Source organism: Panthera uncia, chromosome B4, assembly GCF_023721935.1.
Source record: "Panthera uncia isolate 11264 chromosome B4, Puncia_PCG_1.0, whole genome shotgun sequence".
NCBI lineage: Eukaryota > Metazoa > Chordata > Mammalia > Carnivora > Felidae > Panthera > Panthera uncia.
The window spans coordinates 80,396,370-80,407,705 of record NC_064809.1 but is presented as its reverse complement, the minus strand read 5'-3'; the positions used below and the strand labels follow the sequence as shown (position 1 = coordinate 80,407,705).

The window sequence follows — 11,336 nt, the reverse complement described above, 5'->3', positions numbered from 1 at the left end:
ACCCGCTGTGGGCGTCTATGTGTGTGTGAACCTCCCCTTCCCTGTGCCCTGCATGACCTGTGATGCTGCAGACACCACCATCCTGTGTGCAGGGGTGTGTTGGGGGCACCGAGGGGCATGTTTCATGTCCTGTTGCACCCTCCACCCTGTGACCCATGTACTCGGTTGTAGGAAGTAAAGAGAACTGAGCACAATTCACTGGATTCTAGTTGAATCTTTCTCTAAGCAATTTTCCCGTTCTTGCCCTTTTCCCTGCCCCGGATCCACCTGTGGTGCTAGCGTTGGGGTCAGGGGTGTTTAATGCTGGTGGGCAGCAATAAAGGGCAGATCCGCCCAGATGCCTGTATCCCCAGGGTGCTGAGGGCAGCAGGAAAATGTGGGGACCTGGCGGTGCATTTGCCCCACCCTACCCCTCCTCCCTGGGCTAAAGCACAATGCGCTCCCTGCAGATTGATGCACCTTGCACCCTCCAGGCCCCTGCTCATGTCCTCCCCCGACCTGCTTTGAGCCCTCCTCCCACCACATCCTGGTTTTCTATGCTGTTTTGGTGCAAGTACAACTGTCGTAGTCATGGCTTTGGGATGGGTTCTGTTTATTAAAATCCTATTGCTCCTACTGGCCCTGTGTCCCGCCTCCATTCCTGTGGTTGGGGGGAAGGAAGGGCAACCTGGCGCCTTTCCACTGGCCCCCATCAGCCATCAGAGACCAGGGGCCATAGCTGCTCCTCCAGCATGGCTATGGTGAGCATGAGGCTGCCCCCCAGCAGCAGCCCCAACCCCTGCAGTAGCACATGGAGCGTAGGGAGGGGCTCGGGAGGCCGAAGCAGGGCTGGTAGCTGAAAGAAAAAAAGAGCATCAGGATCCTGGCATTGTCTCTGCACCACCCCACGTCAAGCATGAGAAGGAGGCGTCAGAAAGTACTGGCAACCCCTCTGAACTCTTCCAGGCCCTTGTTTCTCAGACTCCACCCAGCCTGGGTCCAGCACCTTTCCAGGTGGCCTGTGGTGGAGGCAGAAGGACCCATACGTCCCCCTCCGCTGAACCCACCTCCCTGCCTCCCTTGCTTTCCCTGCACTACCCCACACCTCTCACCATGTCCACAAGGGCCACATAGAGGAAGACCCCAGCAGTGACCCCAAACACCCAGGAAGTGAGAGGGACAGGGCCCAAACTGAGCCCCACCCCTAGGGCTGCACCCCCTAGTCCCAGGGCTCCAGACACCAAACTCAGCAGCAGCAGCCTCCGAAAGGGCAGCCCTGCTCGGAGCAGCATCGCAAAGTCACCTGTGAGGAAGAGACGACAGGGTGGGAGGGAATAATAAGCCAGGGCCGTCCCTCACCCCTGTCACCTGCCAGCCTCCTAAATTCTACCCCTTGGAGGCCTCTCCTTTCTAGAGCCCACCCCACCCCACTTCTGCCATTCCTACCCAGTTCATGGGGTAGCTCATGGCAGAAGACTGCTAGGGTGGTGCTGAGGCCACTGGAGAAGCCATCGGAGAAGGCAGCACCTGGGGTTGGCAGGATTGGAGGTCATCAGCCTGGGAGAAAGCTCTCCCCAGGGGCACAGGGGCCTGCATTCCCTTCCCTCCCCCACTTCCTGGTAGCCTTCTCCTCCCATCACACCTATGGCCAGCCCATCAGTGAGGTTGTGCAGACCGTCTCCCAGGAGGACCATCCACGTTATATTGGCATCACCGCCACCCTGGTTCCCGTGACTGTGGCCTTGGTGCCCAGTAGGAGCTGGGGCTGGTGGGGGCTGGCTGTCCTGCTCCCCACGGCAGCCCTGAGCTTCTTGCTCTGCAGGAAGGACAAGAACAGTGCCAGTGGCTGCAAGTGAGAACCGGGAGCTGGGAGCCTACTCTTCATTTTCTCTTCTGGTTACCTGGAGCTGCCTGCAGGGGCTGAAGGGCCATCCCACTGCCATCCTCCAGGTCCAGGGCTGGTGCTCTGAAATCCTTTCTTTTTCGCCTGCAGCATCTCTGAAATGGGAGGGTATCCCTCCTGGTGGAGGAGGCAACAGAGCCAGGGGCTAAGGAGAGGCCTGGCTACCAGCTGGGAAAGTGAGCACCTGGGTTCACCTCTGGCACTTGCAGATATTTTTTGGCTTTTCCGCTCTCTTCCCAGGTTGGCACTCCTTGTTTCTTGTTGACTTGAACTTGGGAGAGGAGGCCGCTTGGCCAGGAGTCCCAGGTCTATGCTAAGGAGCCCCCTACCCACTCTCTGTTAGTTGTCAGGACTGCACACTCAGGAAAACAGCGCTTCAGGAACACACCCCACACCCTCACCTCCTGGCTTGCGTGGCCAGTTCTTGGCCAGGACTCTAGTTTTGGCAGGAGGAGGAGAAAAGGGTATCACTCACTGGCCTGAGCCCTCTGTGCCGCAAAAGCCCTAGCACGTTCTCCAGCACAAAGAGCAGGAAGAGACCTCCGAGTACTGACAGTCCTGGTCCCAGGTCCTCCTCTGGTTGTCCGCTAGGTCCAGCATGCTGCCCTCCTTGTGCCTGACAGAGAGGGGGTCAGGGCAGACCCCAGAAGCCCCTGCACCCGACAACATCCCCCTCCTGTGTGGGACGTGGCAAGCCTTCACTCGCTGCTAGAAGGCAGCTGTGGGCTGAAGCTGAGGTTGGGGAGTGGTGCGTGGGATCTGACAGGAATGAGGAGGGGATGTCCTGTGACTGGGAACACCTTGGGTACGTGGAGGCTGCCCATCACGGGGCAGGGAGCAAGGAAGGGGCTTCACGTACATGTGGCAGCAGGTGTAGCAGTGCATCCCCACAAAGAGTGCCCACGGCCAGGGCCCCCAGGAAACCCAGCAGGGGCCGTAATAGACGAGGTCCCAGGAGCCGCAGCAGCAGCAGGGAGAGGGGAGCAGGGAGGCTGAGCAGCAGGACTGCCAGGGCGCTATGAACCAAGGCTGGGGAGAATCAGGGACTGAAGTTAGGCTAGGGTTGGAAGGAGGGCCTCAGAAGAAATGCAGGGCAGAGATACACTGCAAAGGGAGGCAGGACCCCGACAAACCCATCTTGCTTGGCCAGGGGCCAACTCCCTACCAGGGTTCAAGGCACCCTGCCACCCACTCTCACCCACTGACCAGACAGAAGATCCCCTGAGGGGGTTGGGGTTGGGGCCTGGATGCAGACACGGCTGTCGATCTGATAAAGCAGGGCTGGACACAGCAGAGCAAACTGACGAGGGGTCAGAGGAGCAGCAGGGCTCAGGCCAAAGTTGACCAGCAGCTGGGAGCCATTCAGACACTAAGGGAGTTGAGTTAGAGGTCATATATTGGGGCATTGCTGAGAACTGTGGTCTTTAATGTCTGTCCTTCCATTGTATGGATTCTTGGGTCTCTCCAGGATCCCCTTTGCTTATGCTGGCAGGTGCATCAGGGACTGGGGTGGTTCCACAGGATCAGTGTGTGTTAATTATTAGTGAGTATTCAATCCAGTGCAAATATTCAATTCAGTGCAGGTTGGGTGCTAGTAAACATTGCCACCATCTCTCTCCCTCCCAAGCTCCTGATGATTTCAACGATTTGGTGATGGAGTTGGTTGGACAACTAGAGCACTCCATGGCAGAATCTTAGAAGGGAAAGAATCTGAAATGCCATCCAACTTCCTCGCAACAGCCCTGTTACATGTTCATCCAGACTTGGCTTGAGTGCTTCCTGTGATGGGGTGCCCACCCTCACCAGGCCTGCTTCACAGTTAGCTTTGGCTGCCCTCTGGTGTACATGGAACACGTTCACTGCCTTTCTGGCTGAAGACAGCCATCTACTCCCTGCAGGTTTCCTCTCCAGATAGCCAGCCCCAGATCCTACCCTCAGCTATTTCTCTGGATTCTCTGCTTTGCCACCAAGTGTGGCCCCTAAACCTGTCCTTGGAGACTTGGGTGTGGGTTCATGTGCACTGAGTCCAGAAGAAGCGTATTTCACTCTTGGAATAACATACCCTAAGATCACATCTGGATTGGGTTTTTGTTTTTTTTTTTTTAATTAACTGTATTAAATTACTCTTTAAACAATTTCAGGCCATCTAAATCCCATAGTCCTTCTCCCCCCAACCCCCACCCTGGAGATCAACAGACTCACATCCTCATTCAGATGGTCAGCCAATGAATGGTCCAGCAGCAGAAGTCTGTGAAAGAGGTCCAGGCCAGAGGGGGCTGGCCCACGGGGCGATGCTGGGGCCTTTGGCTCCTCTGGGTCACCCCACTCTGAGGGACCCAGAGGCAGCCCAGCCCAGACATCCACACTCAGCTCAGGGTCCTGTGATCTGGAGCAGAGGGGATAGCAAGCCAGACTTACTCATGTTCTTTAAGAAACTCCCCTTGAGGTTCCTAGGGTGCTTAGGGGGAAAGGGAAGACCAGCCACTAGCTTGAGTTCCTGGGACCCAGAAATTGTGGAATGTCAATTCTAGAAGGATCTGAGAATTGTCAATTTATAGGAGAGTCTAGGAATGAGGGGTGTGAGGGAAAGAGAAATGGGGCTGGGGGGAGAGCAGCCAAAATGCTATAAATTGGGAGCCGAGTCAGCCTGGAGACATTGAGCACTGGGACTAAGAGCAAAGAATTGGAGGGTCCGGGGATCTGGAAGAGGAGAGAATTAGAAAGCAGTAGAGGCAAAGGGGGCCTTGAAGGAATACTAGGAGTCAGATTTTGAAACATTTGTAATTCCAGAAATCTGACTTTAGGAAGCTAGAGGTCGGCAACTGGAGACTGATCCAAGCACTGAGAAGAGGTGGGCATGTGGCATTTTGGGGTAAGGGAAGGAAGGGTTAGTAGTACCTGTATGTGGAATTGTCTCCAACTGGGGGTATAGCCCGACCAACCGGAGGTCCATGGTGTCCTAGGCGAAGTCCCTGAACTCGGCCTAGCCCCAGGCTGTGGAGAAGCCGCGCTAGGCCCCCGGCTGTCAGTGTCCCGTTCTCCCCATACAGGCCAAACAGCTGGGCCAAGTAATGGTTCTGCTCCTGCTCAGCAGGGCCCAGGTTGGGGGCTGAGCCCCCTGCCAAGCCCAAGGCCACCCACACACACAGGCCAGCCAGCAGATGACTCATTGGGGGCCCCATTATTGGGGGCAATGGGTTAGAGGCTCTGGTTCTGGCTTCTATTCCCCTTGGAACATCCTGAGGACTGTGCCCTGGAAGAACAAGGAGAAAGGGCCTGGGCTTCTGCTCTGCTGTCCAGCTCAGGCCTTCTGTTTTCCAGTTTCTAGAACACCTTCCTTGACCCAGAATGCTTCCCTCACCTGATCCAGAGCTGACTTCTCATCCTGTCCTCCAAACTCCACCCCTCAACCCTGCCTCACCTCTCTGTCCCCCTTCAATCCACAGGGCCTCACCCTCATTGGCAGCGTGAGAGTCGTCACCTCAGGTCCCGGTCAGGCCTTATTGTGGACACTAAGAGGTTCCTGAGTCAGGGAGGGGAGTGGGGCTCAGCCTCCAGGTGCCCTGGTGGAATGGAGGCCACGTCAGTTAGAGGGCTGGGATGGACAAACGCCGCCCCCCTCCCAGCCCACCTGCCTTGGGGCGGGGTCAGGGAGGGGAGGGGCCAGTGTGGGAAGGTTCACATCAGAGAGGAGTTAATGGTTCACTGGTCTCTGGGGTGGGGGTCAAAGGTCAGTCTTGGCTGGGGCCCCTGAGTAGGGAGGGGCCACCCTCTGCCCCTGGAAAAGCCACATGGCTAAGGAAACCCTGAGCCTGGCCTTTTCTTCTAAATAACTCACCCCACTAAGCCAGTTGTACCATTTTAACCTTTCCCTGCATATACTCTCACCCCCACCCTCCACACCTTATATCTGGTACTGGGCTTCCTCCATCTCCAACCTCCATCCCCACAATCCCCGGGAAAGTGGGATTTGGGTGTCCCTTAGCTGGAAAAGAGGCGAAGAGGCAGATAAGTGGCAACCCCAGGTGCATGGGGAAGAAAGCGTTCTTAGCAACTCCTTGTCCCAGCAGAGTAAGAGCCAGAGCTCTGGAAATAGATGATCAAGAAAGGGGAAGCCCTGGTGGGAAGAGGAAAGAAATATCTGGGCTCCCTGCAGATGTCTGACCTGGCTTAAGATCAGGGGAGCACAGTCTGATTAGGGCAATTAGTCCAGGGGGCCGAGGTTTTGGCGTTACCTGACAGCAGGAGACTGGAAGGACGCCCAGAGGAAGGGGGACACAGCCTTCTTGGCTCCAGCTGTGGGGGGGTAGGCAGGCAAGCGGGCAAGGGTCACCTGCAGGGAGGGGGCAGGGGAGGGACACTACCTTAAAGGGGCAGGCCTGCTTTGCCTACGCTTCCTTACCTGTAACTTGTCTTCCTTCTATCTCCTAGGGACACTCCACTTTCCCACATGTCTGACTGCTAACCTCTTCATTTTCCCATGAAAAGCAAAGGAGTCCAGTACAGAGTGGTAACATTTATTAGGAAGGAGAGATTTGATTTGATTTCCACATCACACACACAAGAAACAGACTGTGACTGTCGTTTCTAAAGGGAAAGAGGGCCTTGAATCCCCAGGGATAGGCAGATCTAGCTGGGTAAGGCAGGGAGCATGGGCTTAGGGTGGATAAGGCCAACTGCTCACCACCCCTCCAGTGAAATTCAGTGGATAAAATACTGCTGCCTATCGACTCCCACCCCCCACAAGCCAGCAGCCTAGTAAAAGGCTGTGTTCTCTAGGAGACACTTGGGCTATAGTGGGTGGTGGGAAGGGAGGAAGAATGTCTTGCTATCTCTTGCTGCTCCTCCGGGTCTCTTTGCCGTTACTGACAGGGTTGCTGGAGGGGCCAGGAGGGCCGGCAGCTGTGTGGTTGGGCTGGCTTCGGGTAATTCGGGTGCTGGGAGGGTGCGAGGGTGCGTGAGGAGGGTGCGGGCCACCACCAGGACCTGGTGGGGCACTCAGTCCATTCCCATTCTGGGTCTCAGAGGCTAGTAGTGGGAGAAGGGGAAGAAACACAGGAATTAGAAAACTAAGGTAGGAGAGAGGTCCATCCCCAAGGCCTCCCTCTGTGCCCTAGAGAGTAGCACAGTCTTCATCAAGCACAGCGGCACATTCAGGCCAGCTGGACCAGTTGTAAAGAGCAGGGGTTGTACAAATGGAGCCCTGAGAAGACTCAATCATTTGGGAAGTTGCTACGTGAATCCTAGTGTGATATTCTTCTCTTCCATTCACCTTTGTATCATGGAGGTCAGACCTAGCATTCGCTGTTTAGCTCTAGGCTTAAGGACCTCTGACAAAATGCCCCTTTGTCAAAAGTCTTTGTAAAACTGGAGAAGCATGGGAAGGGGAAGGACCCAAAGCTTCTGTGTTATGTAAGAAGCAGCTTTAAAAAAGGAAAGTGTAGTGGGTATCACGATGATACATACATTTTCATTTTGGAAAATAAAGATAGGGGGGCGCCTGGGTGGCTCAGTCGGTTAAGCGTCCGACTTCAGCTCAGGTCACGATCTTGCGGTCCGTGAGTTCGAGCCCCACGTCAGGCTCTGGGCTGATGGCTCAGAGCCTGGAGCCTGCCTCTGATTCTGTGTCTCCCTCTCTCTCTGCCCCTCCCCCGTTCATGCTTTCTCTCTGTCTCAAAAATAAATAAAACGTTAAAAAAAAATTAAAAATAAAAATAAAAATAACAATAAAAAAAAAGAAAATAAAGATAGGAATAGGAAAAAAAAATATTACGCACACCCTCAAAATGATAAGTAACATTTTGGTGTATATTTCACATGTTTGATTGGAGCCAGTTGTGTGAGATGATTTCCTTGAGCTCCTACAACTGTGCACATCACTACCCTTGCCCCTACCAGTGTGTCATCTGTAGGACCATCTCCTTCATAGACTACAAGCTCCTAAAGGCAGGTGCTGTGTTTTTATTCCTTGGCATTCCTCATCTATGTTTGTCAAATGAAGATAGAGGCCTGTGTCTCTTATACAGAGGGCACTATGAACTCTAAAAGGGGTAGAAGTCATAGGCTAGTGATTCTTAAACCACATATCTGCTTGGACCCAGGCTGTTCCACCAGACTAAGATATCTGTTGCCAGAATGGAAAAATAATGCCTTTTCCTCAATTCACAGAAAAAGTTAGGAGTACATAGGGAGTTAATGTTAAGTTCTTACGCCAGACATGCTTTTTATTAAGACTTTTGCACCTGTTAGCAGATAACAAAGTGAACAAACATCTGGCAAATGAGCATTAGGGCCAAACAGGCTTAAATGTACCTTATTTAAAATACTTTTTATAAGTTATAGTTATGGAGACCTGGACATATGTAACAGTCATATTTTCCAGTGAAAATATGGATGCTGATTTTTATGGTGGAATTAAATGTTATTTCATGGTGTTTCCAAAAAAACCATGATCCCAGTGGTTCTGACACAAACAATTCTGAAAACCATGGTAACTAGGGATGTAGACACAGACTGAGCAAGGGTAGAAGCAGCCTGAAGCCTAGTGTCACAGGGAGAAACCTAAGACACAGATCAGAGGCAAGAGGAGTCGAACACCCAGGCAGTAGTAGGCTCAGCCAGGAGATTACCCAGAAGGAGAAAAAGACCAGTGAAACCCAGTTCCTAAAGAGAAGCCAGGGGACGAAGGAGGTGGTGTTGGTGGGTGATTCTAATCAAAAGCAAGAGACCAAAAAACAGGGTCTTGCAGTATATCAGATGGAAGAATCATAATCCTGAGGTCCACAGGCTAGAAGAAGGGTCTTTAGGTTCAAGAAGAGTGGTGACTCCCCAAAGGGAACTACTTGGTGCCCTAACTCTGTACAGTGTAGACTGCATGTTAAGTCATATACATCCATGTTAGAGCCATGTAATGAGTCAAAAGGACAAGGGGGAAAGGACAAGGACCTGCCAGAGAAGAAGCAGAGAGAAACAAGCTTGAATAAAGGAGTGCAATCTTGTTGGATAAACTGTTTTCATTTGTGTCCTTGAGTGGTAGTGGCAAAAGAGTACCAGAGCCCTATCAGTGACAGAAACAGGTCCTCAAATATTTTCCCCACAAGGACTTACAAAAGAACTGGGAGAATTAGGTGGAAGGGGATACATGGAAAGAAGACAAATTGGGAAAAAGGATGAGGGCAATGCATCTTTCCATGCTAGGGAGAGAACCAGCAGATGGAAGGGAAAGGTTTACCTGGAGAAACGGCAGGGGGTCCGGTGGTAGGCTGGGGAGCCGTAGGGCTGCTGTCGTTCTGGACCTGAAGGCACAAATTAAATACTCAGACCTTGTTCCCTACCATGCTTCTTGGCTGGACCTACCCTCCTTCCCCATATCAAGGCCATGGGACTCACCGTCTTATTGGGTGCCTGCTGGGCACTGTACTCTGGGTTTGGCTCACTGAAGTTAGGAACCTCAGAATAAACCATACAGAATCTGCAAAGGGAGAAATTAGTTGAAGCCTCAGACCCAGCCTCTGGAGGCCTGAGAAAGGTCTAGATACAAGACATGGACTATATACCCTTATGCTGGCTGGTGCTTCTGCATCCCAATCCCCAAAACACTTACTCTCCAATCTTTTGAAGATCACCCCCACGTCCAGTGTATAGTGTCAGACAACCTTTGAATACTGAAGCGTACCTGTGGGGGCACGAAAAGTAGGACTCAGAGTACTCAGAAGAGTTATAGGGACTGTTAACTCTAACCCCCTTGACTTACTAGCCTTGGATAGCCAGGAATAACCAGGAGTTACCCTTTGGTGAGCCGAATAATGTCTCCAGGCTGGATCAGGTTGCCCACGTCGTCCCACACAGAGATATTGATGCTGCCAGTTTTGTCGGCCACCTTGCAGGTCCGAACCTCGTGCCCGTCCTTTGTCTTGGTCACTCGGCCTGGAAGGAACAGACAAATGTTGGGGTGGAGGTGAAGGGAGGGTCAGAGGGATGAGATCTAGATATGGGTGGGTGAGGGGGAGTGGAGGGACAGCACCATGGAGAGGGCACTGAGTGGAAAGAGGCCTGAGTGGCGCTGGAGGCTTGGATCTGGCGAGTTCCATCTACTCTGCACTCGACTACAACTCTCCAGGCCAGGGTGTAGGAGATTCCGCGTAAGCAGCGTTTTGGGGTGCACCCTGACATCCCGGTAGCTAATTAACAGAGGAGGTGGTGCTCTTCCCCTCCTGCCCCCTCCCCAACCCTGAGAACCCCCGCGCAGGGGTCCCACCATCCCAGAATAGCCACCTGTCTCCAGCACAATGAAGATGAGGTTCAGATTCTTGAGCCCAGGCTTGATATCTTTAACGAAGGTCTCCGTCGTCATGCTGCCTGAGCCTCCGCACTACACTAGAAGGGGGAAAGGGGAATGATGGCTCAAGGCTTGGAGTCTTTGCCCTTATGCTCCATTTCCCAAGGCCTACCTACCACACTAGGCTGGGGTCAGGCAGCCGCAAATCCTCTAATTCTTCTAAAAGGTTATAAACCAACTTCCCCAGGAGCCTCCAACTTCAAGATCAGAATTTCAGGGTCTCTGTATAGGCTGCTTCGGGACTGGAAGGCCCCGTCCCGGGATGCTCTTTCAGTCTCAAGCCCAGAAGTCGGGGAGCCGACGGAGACGGGGTGGGGGGTGGGTAGGGAAACTGGTGCAGACCCAAGGAATGGAATCTTACTCGCCAAACCTTCCCGAACCCTCATCCGGACAACTCAGGACTCGGTCCATCCCCTCCCCCACCCACAGCCCACCACCCACCACCCACCCAGCCCGCAGGCCGGACAGTGCACGCAGCAGAGCCGCCCGCAGGGGGAGCCACAGGCCCCGCTGCCGCCGGATGCAGCGCGGTGGAACGCGGGAGTACGGACATTCTCGGAAGTTTCCGGCTGGCCGCCTCGGACCAATCAGCACTGTCCCGGCGCGCCCCGCGCCCGCCGCTGGACCCCGCCCAGCCAACCGGGATCCAAGATTCACGCGCCGCAAAAGGGGCGGATTTTAGGTATTAAAGGAGCCTGGTAGGTGGTTGGCTTGGCCAGGAGAAAGATTGACCACCAGGAGGCGCCTCGAGTCCCACTTTTCCTTTCCTTTACTGGGAGGATGTACCTAGGCTCTGAAATTTTCTCTTTAAGACATGACACTGGAGAAAGGACCAGAGGTTTTGGAACACGGTGGTCAAAAGTCTGAAACAGGCTCCGCACTTGTTTTCTCGATAATTCTTAAATATGTAATTGCATTTTGCAGACAAGAAAACGTAAGTTATATAAAAGGCAGTGCTTAGCACACAGGTACTTTCTTTTCCCACTGCTATAATCCTTATCTCTATTCCTGATTTGGGGTCCTCATTTTTTTTTAATTTTTTTTTTTAAAGTTTATTTATTTTTGAGACAGAGAGAGACAGAGCATGAACGGGGGAGGGTCAGAGAGAGGGAGACA

At 53.3% G+C, this 11,336-nt stretch overlaps 2 protein-coding genes across 6 annotated transcripts; both read right to left on the bottom strand.

The window, feature by feature from the left end:
• Positions 1 to 228: 228 nt before the first annotated feature.
• SLC39A5 (solute carrier family 39 member 5) lies at positions 229 to 5,502 on the bottom strand. Of its 3 annotated transcripts, none has more exons than XM_049627359.1 (10): positions 4,781 to 5,502; positions 4,085 to 4,268; positions 3,089 to 3,251; positions 2,742 to 2,911; positions 2,358 to 2,498; positions 1,881 to 1,977; positions 1,622 to 1,795; positions 1,426 to 1,506; positions 1,182 to 1,282; positions 229 to 835 (listed from the first exon to the last, which is right to left on the bottom strand). In XM_049627359.1, the coding sequence occupies exons 1-10, from the start codon at positions 5,062 to 5,064 to the stop codon at positions 692 to 694; spliced, it is 1,539 nt and encodes a 512-aa protein (XP_049483316.1). In that variant the 5' UTR covers positions 5,065 to 5,502; the 3' UTR covers positions 229 to 691. The 3 variants fall into 3 exon arrangements, with proteins under 3 accessions (XP_049483316.1, XP_049483314.1, XP_049483315.1); XM_049627357.1 differs by having other exon boundaries at positions 1,092 to 1,282; positions 4,781 to 5,496; XM_049627358.1 differs by lacking the exon at positions 1,426 to 1,506 and having other exon boundaries at positions 1,092 to 1,282; positions 4,781 to 5,496.
• Positions 5,503 to 6,383: 881 nt separating this feature from the next.
• Positions 6,384 to 10,769, bottom strand: NABP2 (nucleic acid binding protein 2). Of its 3 annotated transcripts, none has more exons than XM_049627384.1 (7): positions 10,669 to 10,769; positions 10,157 to 10,258; positions 9,670 to 9,808; positions 9,486 to 9,557; positions 9,272 to 9,353; positions 9,114 to 9,177; positions 6,384 to 6,910 (listed from the first exon to the last, which is right to left on the bottom strand). In XM_049627384.1, exons 2-7 carry the CDS (start codon positions 10,233 to 10,235, stop codon positions 6,711 to 6,713), a joined length of 636 nt encoding a protein of 211 aa, XP_049483341.1. In that variant the 5' UTR covers positions 10,236 to 10,258; positions 10,669 to 10,769; the 3' UTR covers positions 6,384 to 6,710. The 3 variants fall into 3 exon arrangements, with proteins under 3 accessions (XP_049483341.1, XP_049483340.1, XP_049483343.1); XM_049627383.1 differs by lacking the exon at positions 10,669 to 10,769 and adding an exon at positions 10,337 to 10,657; XM_049627386.1 differs by lacking the exon at positions 10,669 to 10,769 and adding an exon at positions 10,582 to 10,604.
• Positions 10,770 to 11,336: the final 567 nt, after the last annotated feature.